This window comes from Gorilla gorilla, chromosome 18 (genome assembly GCF_029281585.2).
Source record: "Gorilla gorilla gorilla isolate KB3781 chromosome 18, NHGRI_mGorGor1-v2.1_pri, whole genome shotgun sequence".
NCBI lineage: Eukaryota > Metazoa > Chordata > Mammalia > Primates > Hominidae > Gorilla > Gorilla gorilla.
Window position 1 is genome coordinate 100,473,255 of NC_073242.2, and position 25,713 is coordinate 100,498,967.

The 25,713-nt window shown below is 40.5% G+C and overlaps 1 protein-coding gene across 4 annotated transcripts in view; it reads right to left on the minus strand.

The window, feature by feature from the left end:
- Window positions 1-25,713, minus strand: part of HYDIN (HYDIN axonemal central pair apparatus protein) — a 421,455-nt gene that overhangs the window by 211,571 nt on the left and 184,171 nt on the right. For all 4 annotated transcript variants that reach the window (XM_055366388.2, XM_055366390.1, XM_055366389.2 and 1 more), the window contains exons 19-21: window positions 10,574-10,812; window positions 6,497-6,770; window positions 4,223-4,366 (exon numbers count right to left, since the gene is read on the minus strand). In XM_055366388.2, the coding sequence (XP_055222363.2) occupies window positions 4,223-4,366; window positions 6,497-6,770; window positions 10,574-10,812 (657 nt within the window). The remainder of the gene's footprint in view (window positions 1-4,222; window positions 4,367-6,496; window positions 6,771-10,573; window positions 10,813-25,713) is intronic.

Consider the following 25,713-nt stretch of genomic DNA (forward strand, 5'->3'; position numbering starts at 1 on the left):
TACCAGGAGAGTTGATTTAGAAGTATCCTTTTACTCTGTTAGATACATTAGATTTAATTTTTCTTTTTTTTTTTTTTGAGATAGTCTTGCTCTGTCGCCCAGGCTGGAATGCAGTGGTGTGATCTCAGCTCACTGCAACCTCTGCCTCTCGAGTACAAGTGATTCTCTTGCCTCAGCCTCCCAAGTAGCTGGGATTACAGGCACGTGCCACCATGCCCAGCTAATTTTTGTATTTTTTGTAGAGATGGGGTTTCACTATGTTGGCCAGGATGGTCTCGATATCTTGACCTCATGATCCACCCGCCTCAGCCTCCCAAAGTGCTGGGATTACAGGTGTGAGCCACCGCACCTGGCCCAGATTTAATTTTTCAACTAGAGAAGGCATCGGAAATGAATCTCGAGTTGAGAGTTTCTGGCCAGACTGGATTTTTCTCATTCTGATGTTGGGGCCACATTATTTCTTGTATTCCCTAGAAAGAGGGTTCTTTAGTATCATCAGTGGGTGACCAGGAGCCTCAATCTTTGGCCTCCAAAAAGAACCTCCCTCCAATCATCCCCTGGGTCTTCCGACAACTCTAGTCTGTCTTTCCTAGGCCTCCTTGTTTTCATTTGCCTTTTCTCTTTGTGCCAATATCAGTTAAGCCCTCCTAATTTCATACTTTGATATGACTCTGTCTTCCAGTTCTATGCCTAGCACAGTCTTCCTTCCATTGTGGTTCCTGGGTGAGCTCAGGTGACCAGTGTCCCTTGGCTTGAGCCTCATGCCTTGGTTGTACTCTATGAGTCTCCCTGTGCACTCCCAGGGTGACTTTAGGGATTAGGTCTGGAGTTTACCATGAGATACCAGCCTTTGTTTCCCTCCCTCTAATATGGGGTAGCATGGAAGCGGACTCACCTTGCCTCTGCGGGTTGTATACTATGGTTTAGGGAGGGATGAAGTAGTACTCTGGGCCCTACTAAGGCTGCATGGAGAACTGTCCACCCAGTGACCTTCCCTGAAGGCTGCTATGTCACTGCAGATGGCTTTGAAGTACAGAAGCCACACTTGGTTGGTTTTGGCAAGAGGCCATTTAGAGGCTACTGATGAGAAGGAGTCAAGCACAGAGAGGCCATTCTATTTTAAAATGACCCCTTCTCTTTGAGTTGTTCGTCTCCCCAAATATCAGCAGACAGAATGTGCTGCTGGAACTTCATGAAGAAAAATGGCTGCTAGTTTCAATTGACCTTTTCAATCCCACAGAGATGTGGTTTCTTCTCCGTGGCTTATGAATGGTACGATAGTTATAAAGTAGACCAAATCTGAGGAAACAGCTATAGAAAAATTCTTCCCATAGACAGGGTTGGTACCATTATATTCTAATGTACCAAATCAGATCCACTGCCCTTGAGCTGAAATCAGGGAGACAGAACAGATAATTGGATGTTATACAATTAAATCTGAATACCGAGACCTAACAAGTCTCTTGCATATGCTGGGTAATGAAGTTGCATTTCTTCATTGTCCCTGATGTGGATTAAATGTGAGCAGGAAATGAAAATGAAAAATAAAGTAATAGGACAGATTTCAAACTTCTCATCTTTGTGGGGAAGGAGAGAAGGGTGGAAAAAAATAAGCAGGGAACTGTAGCTCAATTTACTTTTTGATTGAATAAGAAGTTACCGCCATATTCCAAATATGTACATATTTTAATCTAGTAATAAATTCAAACAGTAGACATTTAAATAAAAACATGCCCCCCCCAAAAGGCATAAGGATATAAAGAGAAGAAAAAGAGCACTACCCACACATTTTTATTAGTGTTTATGGGCTTAGAGAAATCTAATAAGAAACTAGGCTGCATATTTAACATATATTACGTCTTGCCCAGAATAGCTATTCAGTAAATATTCACTGAGTTTTCTCCCAATAATGGCATTCAGGGAAAATACAATGCCACCAACTTCAGTGCAGCTGAGCCAATAAATATCTTTCCTGATTACTTAAAAATGAAGAATTTAAAATAGAGCAATAAAGCTTAATACCTGTAGCAGGAACTCTTGTCGTATTTTCCTTTTACATGTCTCATGGAGCTTGTTGGCTTCGGGTTTAGCTTGGGTTTCAGTGACGGGAAGCTAAACTAACAATGTCCACCTTCCCCACTCATCTATTAAGCCAAGCCATGGATATTTTATTTTATTTTATTTTAAGTCCTGGGATACATGTGCAGAACGTGCAGGTTTGTTATATGGGTATACATGTGCCATGGTGGTTTGCTGCACCTATCAACCCATCATCTAGGTTTTAAGCCCCACATGCATTAGGTATTTGTCCTAATGCTCTCCCTCCTCTTGCCCCTGACCCCACGACAGGCCCCAGTGTGTGATGTTCCCCTCCCTGTGTCCACGTATTCTCACTGTTCAACTCTCACTTATGAGTGAGAACACGCAGTGTTTGGTTTTCTGTTCCTGTGTAAGTTTCCTGAGACTGATAAACCATGGTCTTTGCTGTGTCTTTTCTGCCTTATATATTGTAGGTGACCGATACACCTGCTCAAAAGTTACTTGTTGATTTGAATTGAACTTGTACCTCTCACCTCTCCTACTGGACCACAAGCTCTTTTTTTCATCTCCTAGCAGAACATCTTTCCCATGGTGATAATCAACAGATACTAATTTGTTTTAATGAACAAAATATGATGGAATCCACTACCAAAATAAATGGTCTTGAACATTCTTCTGCAAACCTCCAGGTAATGAAAGGAACCCCAGTTGATACCTCATGACTGGTTAGGCACTGCCACACCCAATGTTTTTGTGTGACAGCAAAGATCACACTGTGGGGCAGTGACTTACTTAATGCTTGGTCTTCCCAGCAGGCTGTGAAATTTATCAGGGAGGACTGTTCTCACTGTTGTATCTCTAGCCCCCAACACTGTGCCTAGCACATGATAGGTCTTAATAAACATTCCAGTCAGCGGCCAGCATGATGGTTTCAGTGAATCTGACCATGTCACTCCCTTCCTGGAAGCCCTCCAATGGCCATCCAGAACAAAACCCAAAGTTCAGATAATGCCTTCCAGGCAGACTGCACATCTCCTGATGGACTTTTGCCATCCTTGGCACATTCTCTGTCCAAGGTGGCCTTTCCTAACTCGAGCCCTTTGTGTGAGCTAGTCCCTCTGCCTACAATTCTCTCCCTCTCCCTTGTCACCAGACTAGCTTCTATTTTTACTTGTAGTCTCAACTTGAGGCACTTGCTCAAGAAAGCCATTCATGACCACATGGACGAACAAGATCATGTCTCCTAATACATGCCCTCCCAGCACCTTGCACCTCTTCTTAATAGCAATGTTTATAATGGTGACTTCAACAATTAAATTTTAATAATTTGTTTAAAGTCAACCAGCTTAGCTTTGGTTATGTTTGTCTGGTTCACTAGATTTCCAGTACCAGCTCAATCCCCAACTCAGAACAGACATTCCTTACATGTCTTGAATGGTAATTAATTCTGGATGGAAGCCTATCTAGGGGCAGGTCAAGCCCATTGTGATATCTTCTCCACCCCATCTCTTCACTATCCTGACCCCCCGCCCTGAGCAGCAGCCACTACCTTTTCTCCCTTGTCCCCTGACTCTGACATTTACTGTCTACCCTTACGTAGAGCCATTTAAGTTAAAGAGTGTGAATCTAATACTTTAAGTTGATTATTCTCCAGCTTAACCTGTATCTCAGTTTCCTCGTATGCATCACATCACACATCATTTCCTCGTGTGATAACAGAACCTGCTGCATACGGTTGTTGTGAGGGACTGCTCGGTAAATGTACGTAATGAACATGGCTCCATGTCTAGCACGTACTAATCAATCAGTGGTAGATACTCTTACTGATAATTATAATTATCAATAATTCTACTCCAATCCTTCCTCTGCCTTGGGTTTATTTTACCTGATTAAAGTAAGATGATTGACTAAAATGCATATTCAGTGCACTGGAATACCACTTCCTTAGGTCTTAGACATCAGGAATGATGGAAATAGAATTTCCACAGTAACTTACATGTCAAAGGATTGTAGGTTTAGATTCAGAATTTTTAGTTGAATGTGTACTGGCCTCTGAAGCTTAAAAAACATGGGCTGAGTAATGGGTGGAAAAGGATGCCCATTAATTCAGCTTTCAAAATGAAAATGTAAACATGCTGACCCTAGTCGAAGCACCTAGCCCTCGCCAGCACACCTCACTGACCTTCTCCAGTCGGTAGATGAGCTGCTTGGTGGAGAGCTGGATAAGAGGTGCGACGAACTCACAGGTGATGTTCACAGCCATCACCAAGCTCTTCCCCTTCTGTGCCCCGATGATGGCGTGGCACACCAGCTTCTCTTTCACTATCTGCCAATGAGATAAGCCAGCATTTGGGGAACAACTATAACTTAATACTTACTCAGAATACTTATTTACCCACTGAGAGAAAATGGATTTCCGACTACCTGCCTGGGGACACAAGGAAGAGCACACTTTTCTGAACAGCACGTTTCAGGGACTGCTCTTTGTCACATGATTATGTTTTTGTTAGTTACACATGGCCTTGATGGATTCTGTATTTATTTCTGACTGCCCTGAGGCAGTTGATTTACATTCAGTTCTATATACATATGTATAGTTATATTATGATTATGCATTAGGAGCTGTGTTGGGTGCTGGGAGTAAAAACATTGATGAACAAGACAGATAAAATCTTTCACGGGGCTTATAGTTCAAAGGTGGTTATATGATTTCTTAATAAACTATTGAAAACTATAGTTGGAAAGTTTTTGTCTTTTTCTTCCTTTTTTTTTCCAGATGGAGTTTGCTCTTGTCACCCAGGCTGGAGTGCAATGGTGCAATCTCAGCTCACTGCAACCTCTGCCTCCCCGGTTCAAGCGATTCTCCTGCCTCAGCCTCCCAAGTAGCTGCGATTACAGGCATGTGCCACCACACCTGGCTAATTTTGTATTTTTAGTAGACACGGGGTTTCTCCATGTTGGTCAGGCTGGTCTCGAACTCCCGACCTCAGGTGACCCACCCACCTCGGCCTCCCAAAGTGCTGGGATTACAGGCGTGAGCAACCATGCCCGGCCAAATTTTTGCCTTTTATACTTAAACATTTAAAAATCATGCATTAGGAATTAATATTTCTTTGGACTCAGAAAGCCTAGATTTTTATAAAGCAGAAAGGATTAAAAGTGAATTTACAGCATGAATAGGTTATATAGAAGAGTGCTCAGGTTAGGGATGTTAATGCATTCCAGTCTCTTCTCAATTATGTAGCATGATTTAGAAGAACATTCAGGGATGCTTTTAGTAAAGCTTAAGCTGAGTTTAGTCCCCCAGCAGCTCAGAATTAATGCCTTCAAAAATATGGACAACTCTTGATAACCACATTATAAATATGCTCTTCCAACAGCTGTCAGTGTCTTGAGATAAGGGCCTGTGTTCTATTCATCTTTGCATCCTCAGTGCCTAGCACAGTATTTGTCACATGGTATACACACAATAAAAGTTGGCTGATCACCTGAATAACAGAGAGAAGGAACACATTACCTTTTCCACAATGAGAGATAACCCCCCCTTTTTTTGAATTGAGGATGCGTTTTACCTGAAAATGCTCTATGAAGAAATAATCTAATGAAATAAAGTGGAATCTGTGACCCTAGAGAAGCTAAGCAAGGGACTAGCTTTCCAGCTGTGTCTACTGGGAGACAAAGTTCTTTTTGATTCCTATTTAATGTGGGGAAAAGTCAGTATCACCTCCAAATTTGGCAACACAAGCAGGATCTTAAGCAAGCACCATTTCTCATCTACAAGGTCTGCATTTTGTTGGGAGGGAGAGACTCTTAAGTGACTTTGAAAGCCTTTCCTTTAGGTTTTTAATGGTTTCCACACTCTGTGAGAGAATAGGGATAAAGAAACACACATGATTTGGATCTACTGAAATGTTTTACGTAGAGTGTATGGAGATCATGTAAATAAAAGCAGGGAATCAGAGTTGCTGAAGATAAATGTGGCTCTTTTATTAATGCATAAAAAGAAGATGTTTTGAAATGTGAGTTGCAGTCAGGCTGGAAAGAAAGGAACAGGGATGTCCCAATACCTGAATAGGAGAGGCAGCCCAGAGTGTCAATATAAACACCCTTTTTGAATGAATATTAAATTCATCCTGCTAAGTGTTAACAGGAGAATTTGCTTTGGCTAAAAACTGGATGTTTTTCTACCAGAGACTTGCTGGCTGGTCACTGTGGACCCTGGGCATGAGAACCTCCTTTAAGATTGAGTTCACAGTAGCTACAGAAACAAATCGAAGACTGAGCAGAGCTGCACCCCGAAAGCAACGGATGCTACCATGGTAACTCAGGATTGTACACAATCCTTGAGAAACCATATCCTTTCTCAGATAAATGTCAAGGGACTTTCCTAAGAAATAGATACAGTAGAGATTTATTTAGGAAAAAACAATAGCTTCCAAATGTGCTGTCCCCTTACCCTGGGAGTAGCAGAATAGCCTTCGAGTATCACATCAATTGCCTGGCCTGGGTACAGCTCCATGCTGGCGGGGTGGAGATGAAACACGGGGCTCTGTGGATCCCTGGGCTCCTGAGAGCCACTGGGCTGGGGTTGGACATGAGCATGTCCCTTCTTAACCAGGCCCTTCTTACTCAGCTTGGCCTGGGGTCGGAAGCTATCATTCATCCAGAACAACTGTTGGATCCGACGTCCCTTGTTGATCAACTTAAAGTGGTAATAGTGGGTATCCAGGCTGGAAAAGACGAGGCAGGTGTTGAGAGGATTCCATTTAGGGATGTTCTGTTCAGCTCTACACCCTTGGGATTTACTCTTCTGGAAGTATTTAAAATGGTGAGCAACAATATAAGACTTTTTTTTTTTTTTTTAATGTAGGAAGACTAAGTCACGATGCCACTAGGAACTAACACAGCGTTGGCATCACCAGGTAAGGGGCTGTGGAAAATCTCCACTCCCCGTAAGTCTTCCCCAGCAGGCCCCACACACTGCAGGACACACACAGTTCATGTGAAAAGCAATCCCATTTAGAAAAATAGCTCTGAGGAGTGAAAGGAAAGCAAAATACCTACTGGAAGAGAAGAGAGTTTCAAGCTGTGCTGAGAAAATTACTAGTGACTGAGTGGAATGTCCCATAATGATGGGCTCAATTTGAAGGAAGCTTTGAAGAAAAACCATGCATATTCTGTAAGCTTTAACATAGGCCAGGGGGACTGCAATGGGCCAGAACACCACCGGGACTGGTCACCCATGTCAGACTAATGTGCTTTAAAGATGTTGCAATTTCATGTATTCATTTGTTCATCATGCATTCATATATTCCACAAATATTTACTAAGAACGTCCCAACTGCCTGGCTATTTGCTAAAAAAAAACTGGGATTTCTAAGATCTTGGATATGGTTCAAATGTGTTTTTGTTTGTTTGGGATTTTTTTTTCCCCCCACAGGCTTACTTGAAAATATTTTCTTAGGGAAAAACTTATCTCGGGACTGTTTTTTATTTTTTAAATTTTACTAGGCTTTGAGATTTCATCCCATCTGTTCCTCCTTAGGAAATGACATCATGCCTGGTAAGTTGAACCATGAAATAAACAATCAGAAGGAATATTTGCTAGTTGTCAGGTATAACCATTTCTATCTACATATGTTGTGAATCTGTGTCCACGGGGCACGCTCAAGGGAGCTTCTTTACTTGGTAGTTTATGGCTAACAGTAGGCTTTTGGGAGAAATAATAAACAACATATACTGTTTATAAAAACCATATACCGTTTATAAAAAACACATACTGTTTATAAAGACTAGGCAGGATGTCTGTTACTTATTCACAGTATACCTTTCAATCATCACAGCAATCCAGTCATGATAAGTATATTTACTACCATTTTATAGATCAAGAAATGGAAGCTCTGAAAACCTAAGGGAGTTGTCTAAACATATGCAATTAGAAGCGGCCACGTATGGCTATTTCTTTAGACCAGAGGTTGGCAAACTTTTTCTTTAAAGGGCTAAATAACAAATATTTTAGGCTTTTTGGGCCACACGGTCTCTGTAACAGCTACTCAACTTTCCCTTGTAGTGTGAAAGCAGCCATAGACAACATGTTAAGAAATGGGCATGGCTGTGTTCCAATAAAACTTTATTTACAAAAGCAGGCAGAGGGTTGTAGTTTACCCAGCCCTGCTTTTGACAATTCTTCTGGAGACTGTGGGCATAGTGATTTTATGTCAAAAAGTTCAGGCAGAGGGCAAATTAGCAACTAAACCTAAAGTTTGCTTTTATATTCATAGAAAACTGTTAGCTAACCCTCCAATTCCATATGTCAGAATATCCTTTGAAGGCTACTTGACACTATTTGTAGATTTAAAAGAACATGTAATTAGGTCTGGTTTGCCACATATTGTTTTCTACAATTATATTTGAGTGCACGAAAAGAAATTTGAAACTAGAAGCACTGGTATGCAATGACAAACTACCCTCGCTTACAGCCAATAGACAGGCAGAGAGGACAATTCTTATATTTAGTTGACTTGAAAAATATAATTGGATACTTGTCTAAAAGCATGCAATTCAACCATGTGACTTGCTTTTTACTTAATTTTCTACTAGTTTATGGTATTTTCAATTGAAGTCCCATATTTTGTAGATGGAGCAGAGGGAAGGATTCTGGGGAGGGCTCCTAACTGATTAATGTCAGTCACATCTCCAAGCACAGCATATATGACTTGATTTCAGGGCCTGTGAGCCCAGAAGGCAGGGGGAATACCTTCTGAGATCTGTTCACAGTACTGCAACAGATAAGTTCAAATTCAACTGGCCCCCAAGAGCCAACTAGTGATGGTGACATGACTCTCCTGAGGAATCAAGAATCCCCACACATACCCTCTACACTTAGCACTCAAACCTCATATATATATTTATTTATTTAATTTGAGATGAAGTCTTGCTCTGTTGCCCATGCTGGAGTTGCAGTGGTGTGATCCTGGTTCACTGTAGCCTCAACCTCCCGGGTACAAGCAATCCTCTCACCTCAGCCTCCCAAGTAGGTAGGACAACAGGCATGTGACATCATGCGAGGCTGATTTTTTTATTTTGTAGAGATGGGGGGTCTCCCTATGTTGCCCAGGCTGGTCTCCAATTCCTGGGCTCAAGCAATCCTCCCACCTCAGCCTCCCAAAGTAAAGTGCTGGGATCATAGGCATAAACCACTGCTCCCAGCCCAAACCTTATATATGTGTGTGTATACATATATATGTGTGTGTGTATATGTATATGTGTGTGTTGTTCTTCTTTTCTTTCTTTTTTTTTTTAAGACAGGGTCTCACTCTGTCACCCAGGCTGGAGTGCAGTGGTACGACCTTGGCTCACTGCAACCTCTGCCTCTTGGGCTCAAGTGATTCTCCCACCTCAGCCTCCTGAGTAGCTGGGACTACACGCACCCGCCACCATGCCCAGAATTTTTTGTACTTTTGTAGAGATGGGGTTTTACCATGTTGTCCAGGCTGGTCTTGAATTCCTGAACTCAAGTGATCCTCCTGCCTTGGCCTCCCAAACTGCTAGGATTATAGGCGTGGGCTACTGTGCCTGGTCCAAACCTGATTTTTATGTCCACATTTAGATTGTTCTGCTCAGAGGTGTCTATACTGTACCACAGCTTATTTAAATATTTAGACCCTCTAGCTTTTCCTGGGTAATCAGGCAAAGCCAATGGAAACCATCTCAGTTGTTGGTACTATGGGAGTCAAGTAGCGGACATAAGCTTTGCAAAAGCTGCTAGTGATCGGGCACGGTGGCTCATGCCTGTAATCCCAGCACTTTGGGAGGCCAAGGCAGGTGGATCATGAGGTCAGGAGATCGAGACCATCCTGGCTAACACGGTGAAACCCCGTCTCTACTAAAAATATAAAAAATTAGCCGGGCGTGGTGGTGGGCACCTGTAGTCTCAGCTACTTGGGAGGCTGAGGCAGGAGAATGGCGTGAACCCGGGAGGCGGAGCTTGCAGTGAGCAGAGATCGCGCCACTGCACTCCAGCCTGGGCGACAGAGCGAGACTCCGTCTCAAAAAAAAAAAAAAAAAAAAAAAAAAAAAAGCTGCTGGCTCTGCAATAGCTGATAAAATACACTTGCAATAAATTTTTACCTTCCTAGGTATGTTCTGCTTAGGTTACCACTAAGCTGTATCTGTATTTTCTACATTTGTGGAGAGGGATTAACAGTGTATTGGAATCAAAGAGAAGAAATTACGGTTGAGAGTCTAAATTAATCACAGAGTAGCCAGTTTGAGAAAAGAATGCATTTCCTACAAACCATATTCTTCTCGCATGTAGAGGGACACGGATTAGAGAATGCAACCAAGTTATGGCTAGAAAATGTCTTCTTGTTGCTGACATACACATCAGGAGGTGGAAGAGTGAGGATGGGAAAGGAGAGGGACTGAGGTGGCTAGTTTTAATTACTTAAAATAATTTTCTAAAGTAGAGGTGATGCTCAGCATATGTAACATATGTGATATCTATAAAAATTGGTCCATGAGATTTCCTTACCTAAAATGTGCCCCCAAATTGAGTTCTGGAGCAAAGGGCTTATCTGAAACAATAGTGGAACCAATTCCGGAAGCCTGAACAGGAATCCGATAGGTACTGCTATTTTCAATGTCCAAAATGACACAGTCTTTGAATGTCACTGTGTCATTCAGGTTGGCGGTCAGTGCCAGTTGAACATCAGTTTCTGGAGGAACCATGCCTTCATTGGGTTCAATCGTCCAAAGGGATTTTTTGTGTGCCTGCAACACAAGAGTACAAGTTAACAGGGAAGATATTCTTGGCTTTTCGTTCTATAGATGTCAAAGCCCTCTACACTTCAAATGGGTGGCATTGTGGAATTCAACATCAGAGACAAACATTATTTTTTGAATTGAAGCAGCTGGATGTTTGTTGGTTTTTCTTTTTTTCAAAAAGCAATCTGATTCTGAAGAGCAAACCTACGATTTTACTTTTGAATTCTCTGTGAAGATTCTTTACATCTCTTTCCCAAGATAACAGTCCAATTCTCAAACAAGCTTATAATTATTATCTACTATAATCTCCAGATTCTGAGATACCAACAGAAGGCACAATATTCTTTATGGAGTTTGAAATTTTTATTTTTTATTCTTATTTATTTTTCCTTTTTGGTTTTTTTTTTTGGAGTTTGAAAGTTTTAAAAGAAACGTTTTTCAAATGCAAAATTTCTAGTGTTATAGTGAGGATGAACCAATTTCATTAATACAATATAAGAAGTCATCTGGATTTCTACTAATTTATAGTAATTAATAATTAGCCTCATCAGAATTTCATTAGCTAAAATTGCAAACTTATTTTGAAATACAGACATGTGTTACTTAATGACAGGGAAACATTCTAAGAAATGTGTCATTAGGTGATTTCGTTGCTGTGCGAACATTGTAGAGCGAGACAGTGGAGTCTACTACACACCTAGGCTATATGGTATAACCTGTTGCTCCTAGGCTGAAAACCCGTGCAGCATGTTTCTGTACTGAATACTGTAGGCAACTACAACACAGTAGTATTTGTATTTCTCAACCTATCTCTGTTTCTGAACCTCATCTGCATTTTCTGTTTGTTGTTTTCTGTGCTTCATTTTTGATGCTTTCTTTTGAGCTCTCTTCCAATTCACTAGCTCTCTCTTCAGCTATGTGTAATATGCTATTAAACACATCTATTCTCTCCTTAATTTTGATTTCTGTATTTTTGAACTCAGGTGTTGGTATTTTTTATTTTTATAAGGTTTTCATCTTTTGACAACTTTTATAATTCTGACTATGACATTCAACTTACTAGCTACTACAACTAATAATTAGGGACCACTCCTCCTAGCCCCTCCAAGTCTTCTACAAATTTAATGAGCAAATTGTTTTTGGACTTTTCAAGTAAATATAACAAATATATATTCAATGGCTCTGAGGTCCAGGTGTTGTGGGAAATACATAAACACCCCGAGGAGCTGGCAGCAATGACATTAGTGAGACCAATATTTCAACAACAAAAATGGAATTCAGAAGGAGGCCAGAGTGAAACTACTTCAGGGGAATCTAAAGAACAAGAGCAAAGGATGTTGAAACCCTTTGAATGTCTGACAAATGTACCACACACATTTTCTTTTCCCTCCAAATATGAAATTGGACTTAATTATCAGGTGATGTGATTCCTAATTATATTGCACTATATTATTAATACTACTAAAATTCTAATTTGTTTAATTGCCTATATAAACAATTATCTCAAAGTTAATAGAAAGCATCAAAGAAAAAACATCCTTTTGAATGAGGTCATGTCCTTTGCAGGGACATGGATGGAACTGGAAGCCATTATCCCCAGCAAACAAACACAGGAACATAAAACCAAACACTACATGTTCTCACTCATAAGTGGGAGCTAAACAATGAGAACACATGGACACAGGGAGGGGAACATCACACACCAGGGCACGTCAGGTGTCGGGGGGCAGGGGGGGCGGAGAGCATCAGGAAAAATAGCTAATGCATGCTGGGTTTAATACTTAGATGGTAGGTTGATAGGTGCAGCCAACTACCATGGCACACATTTACCTATGCAACAAACCTGCACATCCTGCACAAGTACCCTAGAACTTAAAAGAAAATAAATCATTTCCCCATTTTGATTGCTTTGTCATTTAGATCAATTATGAAAGTCCTGTTTTATTTTGGGAAAGACATTACTCAGAAGTACTTATGTGGATTAATCTTTATAGAAAATATTTAGTTATTACCAATATGCACTGAGAAAAAGCTGCAAAAGAAGAGATGTGGAGAGTATTTAGATGCTTCCAGGATAATAACTGAGAGGAAAAGCCACACTCTCCAGTTCATCAGAAAAGAGTTTGATGATTCCTTCATGAATCTTCCTTGTGAATCTCCCAGGAAGCTTCGTGAAGCTCCCTGAGTTTGGTACCGCAGAAGAAGCCCTCCAAAGTAACGCATACAGTAGAAAACAATGGATTTGAAAACAAATGCAAATTTTACTATTTGAGCGGGGCTCTAGAGGACATTCCAGTCTAAGATTATCCTTTCATTTAATTCTATGATATACTTCTTCTAGCAAAAGGAGAAAAAAGAGAAATGTAAAAACACAGGTAGCTCTATGGGGGCTCAGGTACAATGGACTGGAAACCTCCTGACAAACTTAGGTCAGAGTTGCACTGATGATCTCTGTAAGTGACATAAAGGTACATTGCAGATTGCAAGCAAGAGTTAGAGATTCAGCCAGGCAGAATCTCACAGGGTGGCAGTGCCTTGGAATGTCACCAAAATCCTGGTCTGGCGCCACTGCAGATTAAAAAAATAGATTCAGTCAGTGGGCCCGATGGTCACTCTCTTAGGAATAGGCTCACAGGTACTTAAATAAGGAAAATCTAATATTTAAAGCAAAATGTCAATTTCCCAATTTATAATTGAGGACAAATGTAAGACAGAGCAGAAAGCTAGTTATATTTCTTCCTGGTTTGAAAATCTACATGGGAAATAAGTAAATTGCATTTTAAAATTTAAATGAATTAAATAAAGGAAAGAAGAACATTTTTCAAGGTTTTAAATTGTATATAAATGAGGATGTAGATGAATGATAATGAGGAAATTTTAATTTTTGGTATTAATGGAAACTATAGATATAACTCTAAGTCAAGAGTCCTATTATTACTCATAATCTTCAAATATGGAAAATCCCAAAAAGACATAGAAATAGAAAAAAAAAAACAATTAAGCATTAAATACCACACTAGATAAAGTAGGACCTGGATGGAGATGTTTGTATCATTGTCTGTATTCAAAGGATGCGCATGAAAAAAATGCTGAATCTTGCAAGAGTCATCTATTTTTCAAAATTTTCTCGGTAACTTTCCTATTCGTAGTAACTTGGTTCTAGTAGAGTACTAAAATAATCAGAAAACAGTAAACAAAGTCTCTGTCTCTCCAGAGCATTAATCTGTATTTGTTTATAATTTTGTATTAAAATATTAGTAAAAGATAATAATCCTATTAAATTTAATTTTCAGGACTGTAGCTCAATTATTATTGCCAAGAGAAACTGTAAGGATTGAATGTTACAATGTTCTATCCATACTTAGGTTCAAAGAAATAATTTCTGATGCATCTTCCTAATTTATCAAAAGAAACATTTTAACAGTCTTAAAGTGACAACACTAAAATCCTCTAACACATTAATCATAGAAAATGACATAAAGTATGTTCTAAAAGAGCTATAAGTGCAAATTCAATTTTCTATAGACATTTTAAAATGGATCAAGGTAGCTTCATTTCATCTTGAATTTATATTACAGTAGATAGGAATCTTTGACTTTTATCATTTTCAGTTGGCATACACAATCAAAGCAATACATGGAAATGGATTTCTCATGCTTGAGTAACCAGACGTTCTCCTTTCTTAGAACTGTTTTCCCTACTTGCTGTTTTGAAATTCTAGGCTATTATTTTAGATAAGTTTATGGTAGCTGTTTTAACAGAAAGACCCCTGATGCTCAATGGCTTTATACAACAGAAGCTTATTTTGGGCCCACATGAATTCCAACTGGTGACAGGTGTGAGGATGGGCTTCTGTTCCATTTAGTCATCCAAGGATCTCTACTAAACGGATTCTGACATATTTAACTCTTGGTTTCTAAGATATCCATATTGACATCCAGCTGGCCAGTAAGAGAAGAAAGAGAAAGGAGGGTTGTGTGCTAGGATTTTATGCACCATGCCTGGAAGTGGTGCACATCACTTCTGTTCACTTCCACCGGCCAGAACTGAGTCAATGCAGCCTAACCCCAATGGAGGTTAGGAAATGTAGTCTAGCCCTGGGTCTACAGTAAAGAGAGTTGAGTGTGCTGAGCTGCTAGCTGCTCTCTGCCAAAGTTTCCTTGTTGGTTCACTTTACTGCCACATCCTCATATCTTCCCCCAACTCTCCCAGATCTCAGATTTTGAAAGGTGAAGAGCTTACTCCATCAGAACACAGATCCTATGGGAATTGCCTTTCAGATCCTATGGGAACTGCAGGCTTAGAGTTCACATCCATCTGCTTTTAGGACAAATGGAGGGGCAGCTAGAGAGAAACTAAGAAAGTTCTGGGCAAGAAGATCTCACTTTGTTGACCCTTCTTCCTAAATTGGTGGCCTGTTAGCATCCTACATAGCTTTGCTCATTTATGAGACTCAGCTTACAATGAAAACATAAATCAATGCAATTTTTGTCGTTTTATCAAAAAGCAAAATGCCTTGCAGAGAGAGTACTGTCAATGTCATCTTTCCTATTCCAATCATTTGTTTTCCTCCTCTAGCTGGTAGCACAGGCCAATCCTCTGTTCATGATGAAGTGAGGGTGTCATCAGCATAAGTGCTCTTTCAAGTCAGGGGACATTAGTTTTCAATGGATGTGTACCATTTCTCTTCTGTTTCCTGCTGACACAGGTTGGCTCTTCTGGAAAGACCTGAAGTTGTTCTTCAGGGCTGAATTGGTGAGTTTTCTGATGAAGCTTATTAATCAATGCTTGGCATAAAGCCAGACAGCAAAATATATCATAGAATGCAAGACAAAGACACATTAAAATGCCAGATGTTAAGGCACTGGACTGCTCTTACCTTACACGAGTCAGCCTCGAAACTACTCTATCATCCTTGTGTCTCTTTGGTGGTTGACTTTTAGGGCTATCCTTTGCTTTTAGGGAGGGCTTGGTCATTGTGATATTTCCTGTTATTAAATGGAAAATTTGACTAAAAAAGGAAAGGACGAATGATAATCATCATAGCTATGGAGGGCATTTCATAACTCTTTCAAAACCACAATAGGGCAAAATAGCAGCTGACAGAAATAGGGTGGGAGGGAGGGCGCTGAAGGAAAGGGATGCGGGTTTGAGTCCCTGCTCTGCTGCTTTCCAGCTGTGGAACTTTGGGGATGTCTCCTAACTATGTATGCCTGGTCTCAGGTTTCTCATCTGTAGCTCAGGATATTGACTGTACCTTCCATATAGAGCTGTGGGGACGGATGAGTGAGAGAGTGCAGGTAAAATCTCAGCACAATGTTGGGCACAAAGCAAGTCCTCAAGAACGAAAGCTATCATCATCATTTTCCCCAAATCTGAAATGCCCCACGTGACATACAATTATCAGCTCAAAACAGAAAACAAAGATGGATGCTAAGGAAGCATTTAACATACAAGACTCTTGCCAGAAAAGGAGAGGCTATGGGGTTGTGACAGGCAGAATTCTAAGTTGGCCCCCAGGATCTCCACCTCTTGGAGCACGATTATCCTCCCCCAGTTACTTAGTCAAACACAAATCCAGGTGTTGCTGTGAAGGGATTTAGCACATGTAGGTAAGGTCCCAAATCAGTTGACTTTCAGATAGGGAGATTATCCTCAGTGGTCGTGACTTAACCAGACTACACTCTTCCTGGTGAAAAGATTCCAAGCATAGAGGGCCTATGGGAGGGGCCACATGGCAAGGAACAACGGCTCCAAAGTGGCTGAAAGCAGTCCCTGACTGACGGCCACCAAAAAAACTGAGGTACTCTGTCATTCAACTGCAAGGAAAAAAATTCTGCCAATGACCTGGGGGGGCCCAGTAGTGGATCTTTCCCTCACCAAGACTCCTGAAAGGAATGCAGCTCGGCTAACCTTGATCTCAGCCTCTTGAGATCCTAAGGAGAGAATCCAGCCTATGGCTGGACCCCTTACCCACGGAAACTGAGATCATAAGTTAGCATTGCCTTAAGCCGCTATATTTGTGATAATTTGTTACCCAGCAAGAGAAACCTAATACAAGGTTCCATCTATTTGTTCCAAAGATGATAAAAAATGAGCCTTCCTAAGCTTTCCATGAAAATGTCAGCCATAGTTGCCTTTGCTTTTTCTGCAGTCTGGGGCCAGAAAGCCAGTCGTTTGAGCAGCTTGTAAACAACATGTACAGGAGGTATGTGCATGCCTGCAGGGAATATGACTGTGCAAAAGATGGAATATTTGCGATATTTTCTAATTCAGAATTCCGCGACCACTGGTGATGAGTGTTAAGCCCTCCCCTCTGAGGTTTCATATATCTAAGGATAACATTTGCCTTTTATTTGACAATACGGCAGCAGCACACTTATGCAGTGCTCAGCTCCCAAGGTAAAGCAGCCAGAGCTTTATAGGTTTCCTTATTGTGTGTTTAATATTTGCCACGAAAGGCAGAAGTGAACACCATTGTTTGCACATGTCACCTCAACAATCACCGGGAGTGTGGCTAATAACTAGGAAGCTTGAAGAAAATAGCACTGTGCACTTTTCTTCCAAATAACTCATTTGCCAGTTGAAATCTGCAAGAATCTCCTTCCATGAAATAAAGAGAGCAAATAACAATAGAAAGCAATGTGCAGAGTGAGGGATTTCTTTGGAGTTACACTACTATCTCAGCAGATGACCAGCACTATGTGGAACAAGAACAATGAAGGGTCACCAAGGCATTTCTCTTTTTTTAAAAAAATTTCTTTTGAGAAGAAGTCTCACTCTGTCACCCAGGCTAGAGTGCAGTGGCGCCATCTCGGACCACTGCAACCTCCGCCTCCTAGGTCCAAGCAATTCTCCTGCCTCAGCCTCCAGAGTAGCTGGGATTACAGGCATGTGCCACCATGCCTGGCTTATTTTTATATTTTTTTGTAGGGACAGGGTTTCATCCTGTTGGCCAGGCTGATCTCTAACTCCTGACCTCAAGTGAACTGTCCATCTCAGCCTCCCAAATTGCTGGGATTACAGGCCCTTTCTCCTGTTCGTCTTCTAAATGGGGTCTCTGGTCACATAGTTCTTTTCCCCGAAGCGAGTCACTTTGCTGCTTAAGAAAGTTAACTGAAAATTAGGAGATGAGATGCAGAAGAAATGGTGTAGAGCTTTACACGGGAGGCAATTTAAGGTCATAATCAGAAGTGTGGGCTTGAGAGTCTCATGACCTGGTAGTCAACTATGGACTCTGCCATTCACAGCCAAGTGACCTTGCACTAATTTTAAAATCTAGGTTTCGGTTTCCTTTTATGTTAAATGTTAACTTGAAGATAAAATAAAAGGGTGCTAAGCATCTAGCACCTCGTCTATCATAGATTACATGCTCAGTCAGTGGTGATCGTTACTAACGTTATTTTCCAAACTTCCCATCCAGTTCTCCTTCCTGCTGGTACCCTCCCCAGTCTACACTGTTGACAGTGATAGGGACGGGGGGCAGAGGAATTCTAGAAAAGGGTGGGTCCCTGGCGAAACCCTACCTTTAAGCTGAAAACCCGGAACCTGTGGCCCAAAGTGAGAACTTATATCTCTGTTTTCCCACTTGAATGTTGCCTTTCCCTTAACCACCCATGGCCCCACCCCATGCCCCAGCCTGTGCCTATAAAGACTCCAGACTCAGCCAGCAGAGAGGAGAGGCAGCTGGATGTTGGGGATTACAGAGGGGACACTTTGATGGCATAACTTCAGAGAAGAAGCTGGCTGCAGATGGCCAGACTTCAGGGGAAGATCACCTACGTGCCTCATCTCCTTTTCAGCTCCCTTTCCCCCTGAAAGCCACTTTCATCGGCAATTAAATCTCCCACATTTACCATCCTTAAATTTGTTCATGTGACCTCATTTTTCCTGGCTGCAGGACCAGAGCTCGGGATCCCTGAGTGCAGATACAAAAGGCTGTCACACTGGCCCTTTGCCCTCGTTGGCAGAGGGCAGCTGCCCCATGCGACAAGGCAAAGGGCCCACTGAGCTGTTAACACCTAAGGTGTCCACAGTCGGCAGAGCTAAAACAGCACTGTAACACACCCTCTGGGACTTCAGGAATTGCAGGCACCGCCCCCGCCCACTGCCCCCAAGATGCTGCCACAGGGCTTGCATGTAGTTTGCTCCTGCTGGCACCCAGGAGTGCTCACTCTGGCTCCTGCACCCACTCACCAGCACACTCCCACCTGTGAGGGGTGGAGTGCAGCAGGTCCCAGTAAGTGGAGTTTGATCTTGCTGGTGCCGATGCGGTTGGCTGGTTTCAGCACTCATGCATTCCAGTTCCCACCTCATTCGCTTGTGTGCTCCCTCCAGCAAGGTGTTGAGAGCAGCAGCTGAGTGAGGGACACACTCCCTTCGTGAGTCCCATGAAGGGGTCAGGGAAATATCCTGCTTCAACAGGTTTATCTTTCAGTGATCTGATCCCGCTGCTCTCCTGCTGGGGATTCTGCATGGCTCTCCAGTGTCTGGATCAGAGGCACTGAGTCTTTTTATCATCTTTGAGAAAGCCAGGAACCCCTTCATCAAAAAATGCACATACCCCCCCCCCCCCACCCTCCCCCACACACACAACTTTACATACAAGTTCCAGAGCTCAGGGATCCCACTTTTTTCTGTTTGATCCATACGTGGACTCACTTTTTATATCTGGGGAATCCACGATTTTGTGTGAATCTTGGTAGGAGGCAGGCTCTCACTGCCATTTGAGAAGTCACCCAGACTCTCTGCAAACATGGCAGCCCACAATCCAGACTGGTGTACCAGATGAGCTTCTGGTCTGGAGGATCTACTCCCAAATCTTCATAAGACTTAGGGCCCCACTGCATTTTCTAGGCTTAGTTTCCGGGACACCAGGTCATTTACCTTTCCCAAGTGTCCCAAGTGTCATCTGCATTTAAATATGCTGCTCTCAGAAAGCGTATCCCCATTTCTCTGCTTTTTTTCTCCTTGGCCTTCAAGTCTCCACTCAAATGTTCCGACCCACGAAAAACTTAAATCTGACAGAAGAATGAATCACGTCCTCCTCTGCGCTTCACATTATAACCCAGCTGTATTGTTTGTATATTTGTTTCTTTTATGAGATTATAAACTCTTTGCAGAAGGAAACTATTTTGTTTACCCTTTATCTCTCCCCTTAGTACAAGGTATAGGAAAAGGGCTCAAAAGTAGTATTTATTTGTTGGTCAGTAAATATATGGAAGGTGTCCAGCCTCACCAGTAAGCCAAATAAACACAAACTTAAATAACAACAAAATATTTTTTCATCTGTCAGACTTGGCCAAAAAAATCCACAAAAATGTTAGCAAGAATCTAGGAGTGATATTTTTCAACACTGCTAGGGGGTAGGACATAAACTGTACAAATTCTCTGGGACAGAATTCACAAGATGTATCAAGACTTTTAGTTACATACATGTCATTTGACCCAGCAACTGCATTTCTAGAAATTTAGTCAAAGAAAACAATTACAGATGTCAGCAAAATTAAGACACAAGCATTGCTTATAGTAGTAAAAAACTGGGAACAATCTATCAGGGGATTAGTTAAATCAACTGTGGTAGAGTCAAATGATGCAATAAAACTAGCCAGTAAAAATGATCTGTAGACAAATATTCCTTAATAATTCATATTAAGTGACTACAATACATTGTTGAGTGAAAATAACTGGTAACAAAATAGTATTGTCCCATGGGAGGGAGTAGGAATACAGACAGACCACACACACCATAAAAAATTCAGAAGATACACACCAAAAATTTAATAGTGGTTATCTGCATGATGTGATGACAAGTGATTTTTTTTGTTATCTTTAACTTCTGTTTGTTCTATAAAGATAATGTTACTTGTGTAACAAGGAGACACACATATATATTTATTGAATAAATAACTCATCTTAAAAGGATATGGTCACTCTTTTTAGAGCTCACTTAATTTTAACTTTGTTTGCTCTCTTGCTGCAGTCTCATTCCCAGTTTGTTTCTTAGAAGCTTTTAAAAAAATAAATAATACATGTAGACAGTGTAACATTCAAATGGATTCAAAGGGTGAAGAGTTTTTCTTCTGCCAGTGCATGGTCACTAGTTACCATCCCCAGAGGTAGCCATTGTTACAGTTTTCTAAGGATCCTTCCAGATATACTTTATGATCAATATTTGCATACGTTTTTTCTTACATAAATGGTGCAATACTCTACAGACTGTTCTGCACTGTGATTTAAATTTTTAAAGTTTGTATCAAAGGTATACATACACACAATTTCAAAAATCAAATGCTTCTGGAAAAGGTATATTGTAAAAAGCAGCAGCCCTTGGAATCCACTCTCCCATCTTCCCCATTGCACGAATCCTTGTCCGTCAACACAGTCCACCACTGTCAGTTCTTTTAGCCTTTGCTTTTTGGATTTGCCTCTATATTGCTAAGTACTCAACTGCTACTTCTTAAGTTTTCAGTTTGCACATTATTCATTTATTTTTCCCCATGGTAAATAATAATAGCTTTTTTCTTGCCCACTCTCCATGTCTCTCTTTCTCTCTCTCTTTCACTTTCTTCTCTTCATCCTCCCAATATAGTTAACATTTACTTTTTGGTGAGATAGATATTTGCATTTGCACCATCATGAGTATGCAAACACTAAACTCAGCTGAGCTATAAAAAAATGGCCTATGATGACGTTTCCTTTCTTATACAACGTTCAGGTTCCCAGGAATTGTTTTCACGTGGTTTTCATGTATCTATCATGGACATCACATTCATCACAAACTCATCCCCAAACTCTCAACCAAAGAGGCAAATTGCCTCTCAATACTTTCAGAAGCATCTTCTACACAGGTTCCATCTTCTTGGAGACAAATCTCTCCTGGAGCTGCCTGTTCTCCAACTCCCATCTGGACAGGCTGCCCTCTGGGCCTGCAATGTGGCTGGCATCCTAGGACTGGCAGGCAGCAACATCCTGTGCACCCCTCAGCATTCTCTCCTGTGTTTGAGCCCCTATTTGCTGAATCCGTGCCTTCCTAACTGTGGTGCAGCACTCTTCAGCGGCCTCCTGAAAAAAGGTATGTGGAGTGTAAATTTTTTGAGATTTTTTATATCTGAAATGTATTTTATCCCCAGATTTTGTTAGTCTTTTGGCTAGATGATGAATTTAAGATTAGGATTTATTTTCCTTCAGAAAGTAATTTTTTTTTCCTCTAGTGTTTCTGTCAAGAAGTCTGATGCCACTCTGTTTCACAATTTTTTTGGTTTTGACCATGATTTTTTTTTAATCTGGAAGTTCCTGCAGCCTTCTCTTTGTGTCCAGTGTTCTGGAACTTAGTTATGGTGTGCCTCGACATGGGCCTGTTTCCATCCACCGTGCAGCATATTTGATGAACCTTCTCCGTAACTTCCTTTCCTCTGTTCTGAAAACATTCCTTCAATTATTTCTTGGGTAACTTTGTCATCTGCATTTAAGAATCTGCTCTTTTGCAGCACATATTGCGTCTTAGAACTCCTGAACAAACTGCCTAATTTTCTCGTCTTTCTCCTAATCTTTTTCTTCTTTTTCTACTTTCTGATAGTTCCTCAATTTTATTTTCCAGATATTCTATCAAATTTTAAACTTCTGGCATTATATTTTTAGTATCTATGAGCATACTTTTGTTCTTGTTCTTTTAAAAAATATCATTCTGCTCTTGTTCATGGATACAAAGTCATCTTTACTTTCTTGAGATTTTTAATTATCATTTTGTTTTATTTTAAACTTTCTTCTTGTATTGTATTTATTTTCTCCAAGTTCTCATTTTTATGTTTTTGGTTTCTTTCTTCTGCATTACAGGTTTTCTTGGTGGAGCCTGGTTAAGTATTTATGTTTAAGAGTAAAGCACTAAGACTGAGTGCAGTGGCTCATGCCTGTAATCCCAGCACTTTGGGAGGCCAAGGTGAGAGGATTATTTCAGCCCAGGAGCTCAAGACCAGCCTGGGTAAAATAGTGAGACCTCATCTAAAAAAACAAGAAAGAAAGAAAGAAAGAAAGAGAGAGAGAGAGGGAGAGGGAGAGGTGGAGAGAGAGAGAGAAAAAGAGAGAGAAAGAAAGAAAGAAAGCAAGGAAGCCTGCCTGCCTCTGTGTGCTTGGATGCCAGCCCACCAAACGCCACCAGACATTTTAGATGCCCAACTAACAGTTTATTTCTGCCCTTCCTTGTGGCTGGTCAAATTGCCCACAGAAGAACCTTCCAATTTTCTGGCCATATTCTGAGAATTGGGGGAGAAGGGCGCTGGAATTGTACCTTTCAGTGTGAACACTTTTTTGTAGTTCATTTGTTTTCATAATGGTATCCTGCCCTCAGCAGTGTCTGTGAAATCAGCTCTCAGTTTAATATTATTCCTTTTAAGGGAAAAAACCTTTTTTCCCTGATGCTTTAAGATTTACTCTTTGGTCTTCAGCATCTTTACAAGAATGTGCCTAGATGTGGTTTTGTGGTTTTATCTTGCCTGGTTTTCATAATGCATTTTGATAGCTTGGTCTCAGCCTTTATCTATTCTTCCTCATCTCGCCTCTTCTCTGGTAACTCCAGTAACCATACCCCCCATGTTTGTTTGCTTTATCATCTATTCTGTATTTCTCATCCTTTTATCTCTGCAGGTTTCATTTCGGGTAGTTTCTTCAGACCTATCTTTGACTTCCACAGGACTCTACTCATCTGGGTCTAATATACAGTTTAATCCATCTACTGAGTCTTTAATTTCAATCATATTTTTCAGGTCTATAATTCTCATTTGTTCTTTTTTATAGTCTCCAGAACGCCATCGCATTTCTAAAATTTACTTTTTATTTCATTGAACATATTGAGCATATTTTAGTTTTCTACTAAGTTGTCTTGTCTCCTTATATGCCTGGTTATTTTAAGACTAGCTATTGGATATTGTATATACAAATTGTAGAGGTATTTTGAGGCCTAGAATAAAGTTTTCTTCTTCCAGTGATGATATAGGTTTGCTTCTGGGAAAGCTGTTGGGGGAACTAGAATTTCCATCTTTCAGGCAGAGATTGGCATGATTTGAATTGAGGGTCTGTTCTAGTTTATCCTTGTTCCTAGTGTGCATCCTTTCAGAGTCCCAACCAAAAGTCCAGACATTTTACCAGAGCCCATCCTCTTCTAATTTTTATCTCCCTAGCCTGACTTGACTCCAATTTTTATCTCCCTGGACATGTAGGTCTTTAGAAAGCTACTTTTAACTTTTCAATGTCTTCTGGAGCCATATAGGAAAAGCAGTCCTAAATGCTGGGCGTACATCTCTTGGTTTTTTCCTTTTGTGTTGTCACTAGCTTTGTTGCTCCCCAGTTTCTCAAACTCATGATTTTCTCATTTTGTCCAGCTTTTCTCCTTGTTCTCAGAGGGAAATAGTTTGGAATGACAGATTAAATAGAAAGGCCTTGAACCCTGATGTGCTAAGAGTCCCTTTTGGTCAAGCAATTGTTCTACTGCTTGATTTCTCTATTTGTTGAAAAAGTAGTCTGTAAAAATTATGAGGTTAATGGACTTTGATTATTAGGGAGGCAAGTATATCTAATTCACATTGTTTTCAAGTAATATGTACCAGTAATCTTTTAGGTTACTAGCTTAGCATCCTTGAACAAAGACCATCATCTTTTGAGAGTCATCACCTTCTCAAGACTCAGTGAAAGGTGTCAGATCAAATGCAAGGCATGATGGTTAAAATAAAAGGAAAGATGGTTAAATAAAAGGAAACAGGACAGCTCCTGAGCACACAGGCATGATTTACACAGTGCTAGGAAGCATCTTTACAAACAAGTAAGCTTCAAGATAGAAAATCAGAAAGTTAATGGACCTAAATTTTCTAAATAGCAAATTATTTCTTAATAAACCCATTTTCTTTGTTATGGAAGGACATATGTACACTCATCAATACAGATGTTTTATATTTTATAAGATGGCTTCACTGTCAAAAATTAAGAGAAACAAGTCAAGAGTATGGAAAAGACAGCATTAGAGCTCCCATTTCACAGACATCTGTACTACGTGGATCAGTTTGTTCTAAACCTTAAGGCCTCTCTGAGTGTCCCTTATTTCTTTTCCTTTTCCTTATCTGAGAAAAATAAAAGACCTTCAAATGTAGTGTCACAAAAAGTTATGTCTTTTCACAAGCCATTTCACTTGGCTCTTTTTGTCTGTCAACATTAATAATCAAAGCTACCATTTGTTGAATGTTTTTTTCAACAGGTACTTTTTACATATATTTGCATATTTAATCTCCTAAATGCCATTATTAGTTCCATTTAAAGAGAAGGAACCAAAGGCTCAGAAAGGTTAAATAACTTGCCTAGAGTTAGTGAATGCAGAACCAGGACAATTTCAGATCTGTCTGAAAACAACATCCTCACTTTTGATGGTACAGTATACTATCTCAGTACTCATACACTGAATAACTACTTGTTGAATGACTACATATGTAAGGCAACTGTGCATGGCACATGATCATGTCTGCCCTCATATAATGTTGCCCTTCCCTCCTGGATGCATCCCAATTCAATGTCCTAACACCCCAGAGGGAGATTTTTTCCTTCCAAAGCACTAAACTTATTGTTGCATGCAATTTCACTGCAACTGACATTAAAAGAAGACATACTCCAGGTGCCATCCTACAAAGAGTTTTATCCTGTCACACACACTTCTTCAGTCTCTGTCCTGAGACTGAAGAGAAAACGAAACAGAGGTAGAATAAAATTTTTTCCTTGATAAACATCATATAATCTAGATGGATGTGTGTAGGGGATTTAATATCATTAATAAATCTCTATAGTATGCTACTTAATGTATTTCTTCTTGTTTTTGTTCATTACATAAAAACATTTATTTGATTTTGTACTGGCTTAATGTTGAATATG